Genomic DNA, 17,219 nt, shown 5'->3' on the forward strand with positions numbered 1-17,219 from the left:
TCCCGCTGCGGAGCGCGGGTGGCCGCGGGCCATGGGCCACTCGCCGGGGACGTGCTCTGGGCTGCAGCGGGGCGGACGTCCCTCGAACAAGCAGGAAAAGTCAAAGGATTAAATCCACTTCACTCGAGCCGATGAATAGTTGAAAAACGGCCCGTTCGTGAGGTTCCTGACTTCTCGGGATGTCAGAGGCCCCTGAGATGGTTATGGCGTTGTCGTCAGAAGTGGTGTTGGCAGACAGCCTGCCAGACGCTCGGTCCGCTCCCCAGCGGCCACAGCGCGGGGCCAGCTTGCAGGTCGCCGAGCAGCAGGCCTGGGTGTGTGTCAGGGCGCGGGAGCAGGGGCCGGGCACGCGGAGCCCGAGTCCTGGGCGCGTCGGTAACCTCCTCGCAGCCTCAAGGACTTGCCTCACCGGCTCGAGTTCAGGGGAAGATGACCCGCCTCCGCGGGGAGGCCAGCGGCTTGCTGGGGCTGGACGTCCAGCGTCCCCGCAGTGTGCGGTCAGTCAGGAGCCCCGCAGCTCGGCCGTGGGGAGGCTGACGCCAGAAAGCCTGGTCTCCGTGGGAGGCCGGTTCCATGGAGCTGTCCAGCGTCCTGGCGCGCTCCGCGCACTCGTCCTGACCGTCTGTCGGATCAGCTGTCCGCGGTGTTCGTGTTCTCTATATTCGAACTATTAGGATCGCGCCTGTCGCACCACCTCTTTGCTCCTGTGGTCCTGCCAGGTCTGTGTGTCCTCAGGGACTGCCGACTTAGGCTGGCTGAGAGAGCAGGCCCTGCTCGATGATCGACACTCTGGGTGGTTCTCACATGCTGCGTTATTCGCATTTATCAAGAATTTGAAAGTCAGACTGTGCATGGCCAAGAGAAACGCCGTTGGGGCACACCCTGCACAGATGCTCTTTTGACACATTTCTGATGACAGAGAACAGAAGTCTTAGTCTCATCAGACTCATTCTAATCATAGCCAGGCCTTCAGTTATCGATTCTATTTGGCCATTAGAACTAACCTGTGGCTACCAAATTTCCTTATCATTCACTCATTTTTTAGATGTAGCTTTCACTTCGTAATTTCTGAAGCCCATTTACTTTCTTCAAGCATCTCTAGCTCGTCGAGATGCAGAGAGAAAACGTGGCCATTTCCTGAGAGCTTCGTTAACTTCCCTGTTGGGGAGGCATTTCCTTGGCGCCCCTTCCCCCGGCGGGGCTGCTGGGGATGCCGAGTGCGGTGGGGCTGAGCACTGTCCTGCAGGGAGCAAGAGGAGGAACAAACAAAACTTGCTTTATAATTAAGATCGCCATTCGTTTAGGGACTTGGAAAGAATTTTAAGGGGATTTTTTTTCCAGTGACATGGAAATGATTTCTCTTTAGTTATAATATCTGAAAAAAAATATTTGGTTCCAATTTTCTCTGACAAAGAGGTAGGCAGGCCAAATGTTTTATAAAGGGAGTTCATATATAATTCCTAAAAAAAAAATTAATTTCTAAAGGAAATGTTTAATTTTTAATTGAATTAGGAAATTCATTTGTTGAATTACTGTGTGCCAGGCACTTACTTACATTATCTAATTTAATCTTCACACACACACACACAAAAACAAATTAAAAGTATTTTACTAGCCTGCAGTTAAGGAGGCTGATACAGAAAGTTCAGTAACTTGCCCAAGGTTGCACAAACGACACGTGTCAGGGCCTCGGACCCCAGGCCACCCGAGACGAAGCTCGCTCTTTCCTCGCCAGGCCACCTCAGTCGGTTTTTGGATTTTTAGCTATTTATCGTGTAATATCAGAAATCACAATATTCCAAGGCTTCTTAGAAAATCGCTTCAGGCATATCATCCTTGACGGAAGGTGGCGGCTCGCCCCGGCAGGGCAGACCTTATCTGGAGGAGCGCTGGAGAGGTCGTTGCTTTCACGGCTGCCTTTATTGCTCTTTTGTGTATCTATTATGTAGGATTTTACGGCGTGGGCGTTGCTACAATGTAGAATGTTCTTCTTCTTCTCTGTGGACGTTACTTCCATTCCTGCACATTCTCCTCCCTCTGGCCTGCCTTTCTACCTGGAGTTCGTCCTCCACGTGTGGACTCGGGCCCTCACCGCCCCGCCCCGTCACCTTGCGATTGCCACGTGTCCTCTGTTCTTCGGGGCGCTCACGGAGCCCTTCCTCCCACCGGTCGGATCAAAGGCCTTCGCTCTCAAACTTTTTCAGATCTTTTTCTGTTTTTAGTCTTATCTAGAGAACTATTTTCTGACTGTCATCTCTTCCCTTCAGGAAAGAACTCGAACTCTCTTTTGATCTTAACTGAGCACTCTCTTTCCATCGGCTGTGATGCACGCGGTGACTCACGATCGATTAGGACTCAAAATTAAAACCGTCTGCTGAGAAAGCTGGGTGAATTATTTATTCACGTAAATGCAGTGCTCTTTTTCTGTCTCTCCATTATCCGCCAGCGGGGTGAAATCCGCTCCATGAAATTTTAACCCCAGTCTTTTTAAAATACGCGTTCCCACCCCGGACTGATCCCTCTTTCCCATCCCCCATCTCCCATGTCCAACGCGCCAGCCACTTCTGTCCCTTCCCCCCGGGCTTATTTATCCCAGGGACCCGTCTCATTCTCTTTGTTGTCACCGCTACCTATGTACAAGCTTCTTCTCTTTGCAGCTACGTGATTCTCAGGAACGGTCAGCAGGTGGAACAGTTACAGTTGTGTTTCTCTATGATGCCTCAAGATCTCAGAATTCTTGAGCTAAATGTAGATTAAAAACAATCTGTAAGTCATTGCTTACTTTTGAAATGGATCTCTTTTTTGAAAGCAATCTCTTGAGGAAAATACTTTCCCCTACAATAAAAGTAACTCGTGCTTATTGTAAAAAAGATTTCAAACCATAGAAATCATTTCTTAAAAAGCGTAAGAATGCCCGCAATGCCACCTCCTGGTGGTAACTACCAGTCGCATTTGGTTGCTACACTTCGAGTGTGCGCCGCACTCTGTTTCAATCACAGAGAACTTTCTTCTTTCTTTCTTCTCCCCGCTTGCTGTCCACCCGTCCCATTCCCTGTAGCCACCGTTACCACCTGCCGGAGCGCGGTCCCCTGTCCCCTTTTCCGTGCTCCCGGCAGCAGCGCCCCTCCGTGTCTGCCGGAAGCCGGGCCTGACCTTCGCGGTGAGGCTGCGCCTCTCGCTCGGCGTCCGGCTGCCGCGTGCCTCGCTCCCCGCAGCCCTCGCGCCAGCCGCAGTTCCGTGTTTGTTCGGGGCTGACTCCGTCCGTGTTGACCTCCCCTGTCCAAACCCCACAGAGGCAGAGGTGAGGGCAGAGGTCCTGGCTTTCCATCGGTCCCGGCTTTCCATCGGTCCCCAGGGCCTGCCCGTGCCGTGCATGTCCCAGCTCAGCGCGCAGTTTCCAGCTCCTACCCCCGCCTCTGTCCGTCAGTCCAGCTGTCTGTGCGCTGCCCGCCCCGCCCCGCCCCGCCCCTGCCTCCACCAGCTGAAGCCTCCGGGGCACCCGGGTCCATCCAGCTCCCTGCGAAGCAGTGCGGTGCCGTGGAGAGAGCTGGCCCAGGCGGGGCTGACGTCCCTCCGTGGTCCAGCGGGGAGGGCTGCGGGGTCACCGCTCTGCACTGAACCTCAGTTTCACTGGCTGTAAACTGGAGCCAATGAAAAAACGCATTTCACAGCGTTTAAACACCGGCCACAAAATGAGGAGGATGAGGAGGAGGAGGAGGAGGAGGAGGAGGAGGAGGCATCCACCAACTTTTCCTGCTCTCTTGATTGTCGTCTTCAGATTTTTGTAATTATAGTTTATGCTTTCATAAGGCATCACATAATTCCATAAAATCACCCCCTGCTTTTTGCTCGATGTTTCATCAGCACGTTCCTCTCGTCTCCAGATCTAAACTGCGAACCCCCCTGAGGCAAGGGCGTGGTTCCCCGCTGCCCCTCGCGGTCGCCCGGGCGGAGCGCGGTCAGCAGTGCTCGGGCAGTTGATTGACGGCTGCGGGAAGTGGGTACAGCGATTGGATGCATGGAAGGCAGAGGTGCACTGCGGGGGTGACTTAGAGGGGACCCGGCAGACCACAGAAAGGGCGAAGCCACTGAGCAGTCCTGTCAATAAAAAAGGGAACTGACTCTTTTCATTGGGGACGGAGTAAACGATAAATCTGGCTTTGGACTCTCAACAAGACAAAGGTTATTTCAAAGGCTTTTTTCCCCTTGTAAAATAGTTATCTATTCCCGTGAAGTAAAAGCTATGAAATGTAATGTTGAGATGTAAACGTGGATGACTTCCTTCTTTTAACAAGCTCAAAACATTTTCAAATTAAGAATTTTGTTCTGTCCCAATATATTTCATGGTTCTGCATTTTTATGCAGAAACTCTCTAATACTTAAAAAGAAACTTCTGCATAAAGTATTATATTCTCTTTTCTGATCATAAAAGGTTTCTTAGAAAAAAGACGAAATAGCAAGAGGCTTTGGCAGTGAAGGAAACCGTTCAGGAGGAAAGCTGGCCGGTGCACGCAGACCATGCGCTGCTGCCCCGGCTCACTCGCCGGTGGGTGCAGTGGTTCAACTTTACTTTTAAGTTTCTCCGGGCATCAATTTTTAATTGCTTTTAGATTCAAAACAGTGATTCAGAACAATTAGGAATCTGCCATAGGGTTTCGATCATTTGCTTGAATATTTCCCCGACCCTAACCCACCCTCACCGCTGTCAGCTTGAACGTAATAGATGTGGAAATGAGGCTGGCACCAAGTTTCTATTTTTTCTTTTTCTTTCTTTTTTTGGATTGTGAATAGTTTTCAAGTAAAAATTCAGAATGTCAAACTCGCCGATTATTATTCCAGCTGAGACTGCAGCCTCCAAGAAGTTAGTCACTTGTTACCTACTTATTCGTTTATTTCTTCAACAAGTAATTATTAGTAATTTACAGAGGAGACCCTGTGCCATGCATTATGTATGAAGGTGAATATTACTTCATAGTTATGGGAAGTCGGCATATTGATGGATAAAAAGCTGTTGCCAGTTATCCTGTGGAAGTGGGTCAGGGGTGCCTACTGACTGTGACCAGGGACCGTGGGAAGCCAGTCTTATCCGTTGGCTCTCTGCCCCTCGGCCTGTCCTACCCGGGACCTTTACAGTAGCTCGTTCTTGGTGACAAAATGCGATTCAACACGCCACTGTCTGAACAACTTACCTCCTAATAAAAATCATATTGTCTGAAAGCTATTAGTAGGAGACTGACTGTTTTAAAAATAGTTTCGAAACACGAGAAACTTCTGGGTCATGTGTTGATGGAGGTCGCCTGTCTCAAAATGTCGTGATTGGCCAAAGGTCAATCATTTCACGAAATAGTGTAGGCCGAGGAAATCGAATGCCATTACTGGAAAAGGTAATTGATCCAGGCCCCTCCTGTGGACTCATCAAGAATCAAATAGAGAGAATTGCCATTTGCCCATTATTTCAAAAATGTCAGTAGAAATAACGGAATTGTGTCTTCTGTCCCTGAATCTCCTTCTCGGCCTGGTCTGCCTCTCCCTCGCCCTGATCTGCCTCCACGCTTGGTGGGCAAAGACCGTGTCTATCCTGGTCTCACTCAAGTTAGACCGGGTGGTAAGAGCTCTCCAGCCTTTGAGTTTCGTTTTGCTCTTCATTCTAATTGCATTCTGGCATTTCTACTGTATTTCGTTTTCCTGGCCGGTTCATGACATTTCACCTACACAAGTATTTATCAAGCACTGGCGGTGGGCTTGAAAATAAGCAAATACAAAATTTAGCATAATTTTTGGACAGAAGTACTGTTTTCCAAGCTGGGTGTTTCCTTTTACATTTTAGGTCACTGACAATCTATGTCAAGGAAAGGAGAAACCTCGCTTCTGCAGAGCGTTTCTGATCTAACGCCCTTGTTTTACGTTTGAGAAACCTGAGTTCAGAGGAGATAAGCGAATGCCCAGCAGCGCGGTCCCCGGAGCCAGCTCTGCTCTGCGCCGCCCGCTGCCTCGCTCCGAGCGCGGGCAGACCAGGAGCTCAGGCGGATGCCAACGGGAGAGGTCCCCGTTTTTAGTGCAAACTAACTGAATTTCCGTGTTGAGCGTCCATTCCGCTGGGCCGTGGGAATTGTACCTCCGTCAGCTCTGGGTCACTTTGCTCCACTCCGGGCTGCGGGTCAGTCCCCGGCCAGACTGCGTGCAGAACCCTCTAGAAAGGAGGGCGTCCCCTCCTCCGGGTCCGCGCTCCATGGCGCACCTGCGCTGCCGTCTTCCGTTTGGCCCGGTTGCGGTCACTAGTCCCGGGAGGCCCCTGCGTCTCCCTCTTCCTGTCCACCGGCTCCCTGTGCCACGTAGGGCGCCCTGAGTGTTCCCAGACCTTCTCGCAGGGTGACGCTGCCCGTGACGCTGCCTCGGCCCTCCTGCCGCGCCCAGCGAGCGCGTGTCTGTGCGTCCGTCTCGGTGCCCGAGGTCAGCGTCTCTGCCTGGACATCGTCACGGAGCCTCCGCTTGTCAGTTCCGCCACACGGGCCTGGAGCGGGGGCAGCGCAGGGCAGACGGCCTCCCCGGGAAAGGCGACATCTGGCCCCAGGCTTTCTTCACCGCCCCTTTGTTTCCCTCCTTTCCTCCAGGGCGTCTCCTCAGCTGGCCGCTGGGAGGCTTAGCCCTTACTGAGTTGTAGTTTTCTAAGGCTTTTCTCTTACCTGGGTCCAGGCGCCTGAGTTTCAAAAATCAAGAATCTGGCCTCACGTTAGGGTTCCCTGGGGAAGCAGAACCAACAGCATGTGTCTTTACGTGGAAGGGATTCCATGTAAGGAGCTGGCTCGTGCAGTTATGGAGGGCAGGGCGTCCAGCAGCTGCAGGGTGGGCTCACAGGCCGGGGTCCCAGGGGTGCAGTTCAAGTGCAAAGGCCATCTGCTAGAGAAGTCCCAGTCGCTTGCGGAAGTTCAGTTTTTTTCTGTTTGGTCTTCAACGGATAGGGTGAGGCCCACCACATTAGGAAGGGCAATGTGTTTTATTCACACATCACCAATTAAATATTAACTCCATCCAAAAACACTGTCACCGAAACATCCGGAATAATGTTTGACAACATATCTGGGCGCTGTGAACCAGCCAGGGTGGCACGTAAAGCTAACAGTCGCAGCCCCGTCCCGTCTGTGGCCTGTCTTGTCATTGCTTCTCCAAGACGTAGTAGCCCAGAAGTAGAGCTGTCATGGCAAGTGCCGTGGGTAGAAGCAGACGGGGACACTGAATCATGTTTCCAAAACACGCACCACGCACGATTCTGGCACTGATCATTTATTTTGACTATCATTAATGGAACTTATCGACATGCTGCTTCATGGGCACATTTTCATTTTTGCAGGTGTTTATCTTTGTTCTTCCAAAAAAATAAATAAATAATGCTTCTTGAAAGCAGGCACTGATTTCTCTCCCATTGATTACAGCGTTTTGTGCAAATAGACAATTAATAAATAACATTAATTGAAAAAAATTTGTTTTGAAACCAGAAGGTACAGCGGTATCTATTTAAGTGACAACTATGCAATTTTCAAGTCATATTTAGCACTAAGAAAATATTTGAAGTATAACTACTTTCACTTGATTTTTTTTTATTTTCTTGGGAGATATATATATATATTTTTGTCTTTATGAAAAATCGAAGACAACTATTCTGGTAAAAGTTGTAGACAGACTTTTTCAAAATGAGCGATGGTTTTTGCTCCAAACAGCAGGATATTTTTTCTTGAGTGTTGTCTCTGTTCTTAATCTTTAAAGTAGATTTTCCCTGGGTGATTGTTGAAAGCAGCAAAGTAACGCTTACGTCTCCCTTTGAATTGCTGGGAGACCACAGAGGCTCACAGAATGAATGCCACCTGGTGCATCCTACATTCTGTGAAGCAGCGATCAAGCTGGGCTCAGTGAACGAAAAGTGGCATATCCTTAATTACCACAAAATGATACCTAATTATCTGCATGCCAGCTCAATGTAGCACTGAGCATAGCCAGGATGGCGTTTGATTTTGATGTGTCTTATGTAAGACAACCTTTCAGAACTGGAATGATTCCAGGGACTTCACAGCCTGCATCGTCACGGCTGCTGCTGGCATGCGTGTTGTCAATGTGGATGGCCACGTATGGCCTCTGGTGTCTAATGCTTTTCTAAGCTTAGTAGGACAAAAGAGCTTTCGGGTTAACACTGAAATTCCAGGAGCAATCATTTTACTGTGTGCTTAAACGTGCTCTTGATATCTCTAAAAGCCAGAAAAGAACACATTTCATTGTCATCCAAGTGGAAACCGCAGTAATTATGTCATAGTAGATGTAATCTGTGAACTTTGCTTGATCTCTAGATGAAGCTGTGGTAGTTCTGGAAGCCTCAATCAGTGTTTTAGAGTGTTCTTCTTGTTATGAGACTAGCTGTGACTGGTCTTCAGTCTTTTACAGCAAAAGATTTAAAACAAAATTTAGCTTTAACTGCCTTCAATAGTGAGAACACATCAGTCACATAATCGAGTGTTATTTTCAGTTTATGCTATTTCCTACTCATTTGTTTATTCTACAGTTATTTATTGAGTGCTTTCTGTATGCCAAACTGTCCACAGTAGAATTAACCTATAGTTTAAAATAATAGAATAATTTAGATTTTTTCTCAGAGCTGTTATTTTTATGGCAAAACATTTTTTAAAACAAGATTTTATTTTAAAATTTTCCAGTATTATTAATTTTTAATAAAACTATTAAAACAGCCCCAGTTGCTCATTGGGTATGGTTATAATTTCCATTTTTGTAATAAAATTATTTGATTTTGTACTCAGACTCACTAGAGGGACTAGATTGGACTATGTCTAGAATTAATTTAATATGACAAAGGTATCAGAGGAAAGAATAATTCAGTGTCACCTGTCAGGCCTACTGACGAGTCACGTGACGTAGGACCGCCCTCACATTCCTGCACCACGCCGTGGCCTCCGTCAGGACTTATTCCTCCGATAAGGATGTGCCATGTCTGCTGACATCTCATCCGGATGTATCACATTTGTCTTCATAGGGTAGTGGGAGTCTGCTGCATACACACAAACATTGAGCCTTGCAACTCTTTATTATGTATTAGAAATCATTTGAAATGTCATCAGACTTACCTCAAAGGCTGAATTTAGCAGTTCTACCAAGGCGGGAGTCGCGATAACTAACGTTTACTAAATGCTTACTTTGTGTCACTTACTCTTTGATCTGCTGTGTATGTATTAACTCATTTAAATCCCGTGGCATTTCTGTGAAAGAGAAACTATCCTCATCTCCCTGAGGCCCCAAAATGCAGACACGACCTGGCTCACGGACGTGACCAGTGGAGCCAGGATTGGAACTCGGCACTCGTCCCCAGAGGCTGTGCTGTGGCCGGCTCACCACGCCCCCACCTGGTGCTGGGGACACAGACCCAGGATGGTCTGTGCAAAGACGGCTCTGACATAATCATGTCAGTGCTTACGGCCGGGATTGCGGGGGCTAACTGTGTTTAGCCATCTAAAAACTTTTAAAATGTTACCAAAGTAATACTTTGTTTTTTTCCCACCTTTTCAGCAATCTCGACACAGAAGAACTATGTGGTAAGTTTCTTTAAAACCGATCAAACCCGTTACTTGCTTTAGAATGAAAAAGAACGCTGTCGTCTGTTTCCGCAAACCGCGAAACAGCGTCACAGATCAGGAGTCCTGGAATAAAATAACAGATCATCGCGAACTCAAGGGATTTCTTTATCAGTAAGTTTTGCCCCAGCATGTATTTCACTGTGGACAGAGTTGGGCCTCGTTAATTTGTTAACAGGAGAAGAATTCTCACTGAAGTTGGTGTAGTTTCACAAGAGCAAATTCTCTTGAATGTTTTTCTAAATTGGTGTTTGAGCGCAGCATTGTTCAGCTCTTCAGGACATGTCGTGCAGAGCCTTTGTTACTGTTTTGCAAAGCGGACCCCTCCACATGTGAAAACAACCTTGTCTCACACCTGCCTGGACCATCCTGGAGTTTTAAATGCCACTTGCAGAACAAGGGATTCATGGGGAAAGAAATCTTTACAAATTCCTAACTTAGTAGTCTCTTTATTTTCTTTATCTTTGTGGAAACAGAAGTAAAAGTCTAGGAATGTGGAAAGGGAAATATTTTTGAGGTTTATTCTTTGTTATGAAAAAATATGGAGAATTGTGAGATAATTCGAAACAGCCAAATTTCTCTGAAAACAAAGATTTTAAGTTTTCTGCTTTAAGATAAATGTGTAGGGTGACATCTTTGTCCAAGTTTGGTCTCATGTGGGAGGAACAAACTTTCCTCTACCCCCCTAGATTTTTTCAGCTGATCTAACAGTCAAATCTACATGAGAAAGATTAACAGGAAGAAATAACCAAATTTAAGTGCATATATACGTACCCCACACACCTGCGAGCTTCAGAAATAAAAAGAGGAAGTGAGGTGTATGTATGAGACAGTCAGAGCTAAGCGCCGAGAGGGGCACGTCCAGCCCGTGGAGCAGTCCGGCGACAGTGTGCAGAGCTGCACTCGGAGGCCGTGGTCGGACACAGCGCCCCGCAGACGGCGCCCCACAGAGTGGTAGTTTGCAGCTTGTTCTTCTCCTAGGAGTCAGGCGGACACGTAGGAAGGTGTGTGAGCTGGCGGTGGATGAGGGAGGCGGCGCGTGAGAACGTCTGGGCCTGGGCACAGGCTGAACGGGGACACTCGCTTCACGCGGTGGGCCCAGGAGAGTGAGCGTGAGCACTTCGCAGCGCGCACGGGTGGCGACGGGGCCCCTGTGGTCTCCTGCTCTGCGGTCTCCTGCTTGATTTATTGCTCTCCTGTGCTTTCTTCTCGGAAGTCTGCATATTTACTCATAAATGTCAGCGGTAGTTTCCATTTGTTATTAATATCGGTGTCAACAAGTAATTCTACCTAGAGTGCTAAATAATCAAAAAAGTTTCCCTCAAACATGCTGAAATTTATTGCAGTGATTTCAAGCAGCTCATATGTGGTTATACTCACCATGCAGTTTAATCCCATAACCACTATGACGCTAAGAGGGACAATAATAATAAGCTGCGGCTCATCCCAAAATGAGGTCGCGGGAACTGCACTGGCTACTGATTCTCTAGTGACAAAGTGCTAAGTCTTTTCGGTATATGAATTCATAGAAATTCCTCTTAGGTTGGGCTCGTTCACAGGTCCAGATTCACATTTTCATGTTTTTGGAGGAAAGAATATATCTTCAAGAATAATGATAACCATCCAGATTTTTTAAAATGGAATGAATGTATTGACACTTTAGTCTCACCTGGAAACCTTCCAGTGTTCATTTATTGCTGACATCTTACTTGTTTTACTCATTCATGGAATAAATAATTAGTTGATTCTTTTATTTTGTGATTACCTAATGTAAACATGAATTTTTAAAATATTTTTACTTTTCAGAATATTTTTCTCAGCACTTGGGCGAGTATGAAAATGTACTAGCAGCACTTGAAGACCTGAATCTCTCCATCCTGAAGGCGATGAGCAAGACAAAAAAAGTAAGGAAATGCTGATGTTTGTTTGCTATAGAATCTCTCCTCTGAAAATATTTTTCATGAAAGTCATACCTATTTTCGAATGTATCAAAAGTATACATTTGTTTTTATTACTGATTCTTTTTGTTCATATTAAATGAGCTGTTTTACTCATTCACAATACAGTTGGGCTTCATGGGGAGAAGGCCGAGCTAAGAGCTGTTCGAGCAGCTCTTCCCTGGCGGGGAAGCAGGTGTGTAAGCAGCAGCCCCCCGTGGGGGAGCTGGTGGCACATCTGCTTCCTGCTGGAGGACGTGAGCCCCCAGCGATTAGAGACAGAGCGAGAACCGGTCCCTGGAGAGGCCGGTGCGTGGGCCTGTGTCGGGAGGGGCAGAGGGCGCACAAGGACATCAGGGTGGCCAGCGAGGCGGAAGTCAGAGCCCCCGAGAGAGGGGTGAGGTGAGGGACCCTGGCGTGGTGGGGAGCGAGCGCACCTCCCATCACGCCGTTGACAGACCTGAGGCTTTGGGCCTGTGTCCTCAACGCAGGCCAGTCAGCCACCGGTTTAAGGAGAGCTTCGAAAACTCATGCAGCCCTTGGAAAAGACGATACCAGGGCTATCTCGGAGGTGGGGTGGAGGGCTCGGAAGGCGGAACCTGGAGGGTGAGGGAGGGGGCTAGTTCACGGATCCAGTGGTCGGGACGCATTGGCAGAAGCTATGGAGAAAAATAAATGAACGCAAATATGCCTGCGAGCCTGTCGCTGGAGCTCGGAGGACAGGGTGCGGGATGGGAGCAGGAAGCATCCAGGACCAACTCTGGTCTTTAGCACTGACCCTTAAAAATGTATTCGATCCATATAATCAGACCGCTTAATCAGGGATAAGGTCTGTGATTTAAAAAAACAGAAAGAAATGGTCAAAACGGGAAAGGCTCTTTGTGCGACAGCTCGGAGCTGAGTGGCACGCAGGCGTCCGGCGTTTTCGAGCCACACTGCCTAGCACAGCGACCCTGCTCAGAGCGTCCAGCGTGTCTTGTTAAGAGTCTCTCCACATTCTTACCCAGATGAAAGTCCTGTCTCAATGGGAAGGACCGACTGTTCCAGGCTTTCATGAGAAAACGAAATGCCAGCCCTTTGTGCTGTGTCTTCCCCGGCCATAGCTCTGTCTGCCGTTTCAGAAAACAGGCGCAGTGGGGTCTGACCGCTCAGCCTACACTCCGGTGGGGGCTCGGGACAGGCAGTCCCGACCGTCCGCCGTCCTCCTGCCCCCGCAGCCCCAACCCCCGGGTCCACTCGGGCCTCCTGGGTTATTGTGCTTCGCTTCTGTTTCCGGTCAGACGCCAAGTGGTCAGTGGCAACTGAAAGCGGCCGAAGCCCTCTGAATGTCTGACTTTGGGATTCCACAGAAAAAGTTGGGTTTGTCGACTGGTTCTTTCTTTCTCTGGGGTGATAAGCTAACGTCCCACGTCGTCAGCGTAGGACGTGCTTGTGACTTCAAGGCAAACACAGAACTGTCATGCTCAAGCGAATCCTCGCCGTGTACCGTGTGGCGCAAACATTGGCAGGATTCCCTCAGCCTCGTCGCTGAGGCTCGGAGGAGACAGCCGTGAGCTGAACAGCTAATCGCTCAGGGTGCCATGGTCGCCTTGCCAAGTGATGCTGGGGAAAGGTCCACGACTGTATCTCTATCGATCTATATTTCATGGTTTTCCTCTAAAAGTTATTTCTCAGACAAGCGCACCCTCCACCCATCGTTGCTGCTTTGGGAAGACAGCGGATGAGCCCTCGCGGCCGGCCGGCCTGCCTCCCTGCCTCCCGCCGCGCCGTCTCCCCGGAGCCTGCAGGCGACGTCTCTTCCGCTTCCCGTCCCTCCCGTTCCCTCACGGGGTGTCTGGGCCTCGCAGGACTCACTGTCCCTCTTGCTGGTCAAACCTCCCACTCTCCCGTGGATGCGAGGTCTGTCTGTGAAGAGCAAGAAGAAATGCCGCAGGCCTCAGAGCTCTAATTTGGGGAAAACATCGTGAATTCCCGCGGGTCCTGTGCTGTTACTATAACAACGACATAGGATTTATCGTTCCAAGCTCCCTCCGTTCCAGGCAAAATGCGGGAGCCGAAGAATGTGAGGAGCCCGCTTAGGCTCACGGCGGCCAAGTGCTTCATTCTTCCTGATAGTTTCATTAGAACCCTTTCGAGTCCCTGCTAAAAATCCAATGGAAATTAGCCTTGGGCTTCGGAGCAGCCACGGGAGAACGTGAGTGATCGTTTACGGAGCGTGTTTAGGGAGGACGACAGGGGGACCCCAGGCAGGTCTGAGCCGCAGCCCCCTCCGGCCTTGGCCAGACTCCTGCCCGGCACTGGCAGAGGGGACCCCGGGCCCGCGGGTGGCTGCTCCTCCGAGCTGTGGGGACACGGTCCTCCAGGGCGGGCCGGTTCTGCTGGCGGGGTCGGCAGACCCTGCGGGCTAAGCACACTGCTAACCACTTCGCGACGCAGTGTACGCGGTTTTGAATCGAGTCATTTCCGTTCAGCTGACGTTCCTCACAAGGGAGTCACAAAGGGCAAACGAGCCCGTCAAGCGTCCTGAGAACCCCTGGGCACTCTGTGAGCCCGGGGCAGCGCTGGTGTCCCTCCCGCCCGTCTGTCTGCAGCCACCAGGCCCTGAGCTGTCATAAAGTCCGTGGGATTTAGACCAGCCAGTCCTCATTTGAACTTGTTAATTTAAGGTTTATGTCGTCTCACATGGAACATGTTGCAAATAGGCAATTCTAAGTTGCATCGTGGTGCAAAAATTTCTGCTGTTAGATTCACTTGGTCTTTGAAACAGTTGAGCTCTTCAGAGTCCAGCTATGGATCAGCAAAGGCTGGACATTTCCAGCTTCCCTGGTAAAGTTGCTTTTAATTTTATTTCAGGCCAATGAACAAATAGGCGTCCAGAGCTTACTGCAATGTGTGAAGAACACATGAAAGAGATTATGGACAGAGGAGGTGATAGTAAATGCTGGACTAGTAAAAAATGCTGACATCAAAACATGGATGGTGCGTAAGCAAAGTATGAACAAGGGAAGTTCGTACAATTTAAAAACAGTCGACTGTTATCAAAGAAACCAAGGAGCTAGTTAGAAAGCAACGCAAGTTACAGGCCACGCCGAGCCAAGGATGCTGAGCTTTTCACTTATTAGGAGCGTGAAGTATTTGCAAAAGACACGCTGCTGTACGCGAGAGCACTAAGCACAACCCTCGGTGCCTTCTGAGGCTGGGGAGGTTTATCAAGGGTCAGAAGCCCCCAAATAGGAGCCCAGCTGATTTCCCCCGAATGGCCGTGTGACTGTCCCCGTGCTGTGCGCCCTCCCCTGAACCGCCACCTTTGTCCTTTGCTGGATCCACTCGGGCGCGTGTCCGCGTCCCTCCCCTTGGCGAGGCCTCACCGAGTGCCGGGACCACAGCTGCTCAGTCCTCGGATACGCGGGCGTCTGAAATGCGGAGTGCAGGTCTACCCCGACTGCCGGCTTTCCACACCGGCTCTTTGGCTTGTTTGTTTTACCATTTCTACATAGTTTCATAAGAGCTTTTTCTCCAACTCTGAGGGAAACTTCCATCGGAATACTTATTGGATTTGCATGAAACTTATAAAGTAATTTTAAGAGAATGGGAATACTCTGCCTTCCCATGAAGGGGCATACATATTTCCCCATTTATTCAAGCTTCCTTTTATGTCTCATTAAGTCGATTTATAGGTGATTTGACATTTTTGTCGCTTTTATAAATGGTCTGCCTCTCCATATTCCTAACTTAGGATTTGTGGAATATTGGGAAATGATGGGTTTTTGCACATAGATTCGGTTACTAGGTCAGTCATCTTGCTCTACCTGTGACGTGCCATTGGTCTTCCTCTGCTGACGTTACGGGCTCGAACATTGAGATCCAGCGCCACTTTCGGGAAGAATCGGCCCATCTCATCTGTCTTCCAGAAAAACTAACCCTTTCTGCTTCATCAGCGTTCTGACTCATCGGAACTTTGAAGCTATACTTTATGCCTATTGTTACATACGTTTTGAAATTCTACTTCAGTGCTTCAAGGTCATAATAAATTAGGACTCTACATTTTAAAATCTCATGTATTAAAGGAACGAGATAAATTTTTATAATACCAAATGCAACTTTTAAAAGGTTAAGTCACAAAATACTACAAATACAAACTTGTAAAACATTAACAGATCCTGTATATATTTTTACCAGAAGAGAAAAAAAACAGAACTAATAAAACAGTGTGAACACATAATGTATTTAATTAATTGCCAGTATATTGATATAGGCTGTGAATAACCTTGACATTCAAAAAAATATGAAAAAGCAGGGTCAGTATTAACAGAGCGGTCAGATGGAAGTTCAGGGAGGCGAGCTCCAAAGACGAGCTGGGCTTCAACAGAGAATGAGGGCAGAAGCGTCTGCCGACATGGCTCTCCTTTGACCTGTAAGCAGGCAGGCTGGGGGCCGGTTCTGCCAGAGGCTGCCATTCGTGTCCAGAGACGCGATGGCTTTTTGGCGGACGGGGTCAGGTTTGCCACGTTGCACCTTATTTACTGTTCTGTGAATGAGTGTACAAGTACCGGGCAGGGGTCTTGCCAATAATCTTGAGGCGAGAGGACTTAAAAAGAAACTCACCAGTTTCTAGAGCTGTGACAGAGGCCCCGGGTAAACCTCTTGGGTCCCTGTGAATACTACCTTTGTGTGAACACGGTCCACTCCCGGACAACCCCACAGGTCCTCCCAGCCCGAGCACCCCCACCCAGCCAGAGGTAAGGTAAGAAGACATTGTGCTTGGTGCCCATGTACCTGTGGTTTTGAATGGCTGTTTATGTCCTTCGCGAACTTCTTTCTAATGTATCTTTCTTAACTTGCTGGCTGGACCACGTATGTTCTCAACAGAAACTGGGAGTTAACTTTCTGCCTCGTGAAGTTGTGCGTCCAGCATCCACGCTTCGTTTAGACGGAAGGGCTGGCTTGCTCTGTGGAAGGGTGCGGCTCCGAACGACAGTGGCCTTCGTGAAGTCGCAGCCCCGTTTCCAAGGAAGCGGCCTTTGCGGTGTTCCAGGAAGCACAAGGGAGAGAGCAGTTGGTGAAAACAGTTCTGGGGGCGTGCAGCACCGCCTGCACCCCCTCTCAGGAGAATCAAGCTGGGCAGGGCTTGTTTCTTCTGCCCGCAGAGGAAAGGATTGGAAACTGGTCTGTGTTGTACTCTCAGATCCGACATGCATCAGTTATTATCAGGTTGAAGTTGTCTTTTTCCTTTCTTGTTTTCCATTGCAAACAAAAGATAGTAGTATTTAGTTAGTCACAGTCCTTATTTGAATGGTTTAGTCTAAAATGAAATGACGTGTGGCACGTGGCACCCACACCTCCCGTGTGGCCCCTGGTGTGACGCCGCGTCTGGGGAGGTCCCTCCTGTGGTCTGCAGCCGTGCGTGAGCTGGGCTCCCGTGTGGCCGGCAGTGACACGTTCCAAGAGTTTCTTTGGACTTGAACACAACTCACTCTGCAATTCTGTCAGGGATCATGTTTACCGTCCCGATGGCCCATTGCCCAGCGCTGGCCCGGCTCCCGCGGCCGGGGCGGGGACTGCGCAGTGCGTGTGGGCGCCGAACGCAGGCCGCGGCTCCCTCTGGGTCATCCTACGTGGCACGGTGATAGATTTAAGCATTGTCTCTGTCCAT

General features: G+C 49.1%; 1 protein-coding gene across 1 annotated transcript in view; it reads left to right on the forward strand.

Annotated features, from left to right (window-relative positions):
• Window positions 1-17,219, forward strand: part of NECAB1 (N-terminal EF-hand calcium binding protein 1) — an 80,994-nt gene that overhangs the window by 33,150 nt on the left and 30,625 nt on the right. Inside the window, exons 4-5 of the mRNA XM_015598626.2 lie at window positions 9,565-9,590; window positions 11,436-11,533. Coding sequence (XP_015454112.1) covers window positions 9,565-9,590; window positions 11,436-11,533 — 124 coding nt within the window. The remainder of the gene's footprint in view (window positions 1-9,564; window positions 9,591-11,435; window positions 11,534-17,219) is intronic.

This window comes from Pteropus alecto, unplaced genomic scaffold (assembly GCF_000325575.1).
Source record: "Pteropus alecto unplaced genomic scaffold, ASM32557v1 scaffold87, whole genome shotgun sequence".
Lineage (NCBI taxonomy): Eukaryota > Metazoa > Chordata > Mammalia > Chiroptera > Pteropodidae > Pteropus > Pteropus alecto.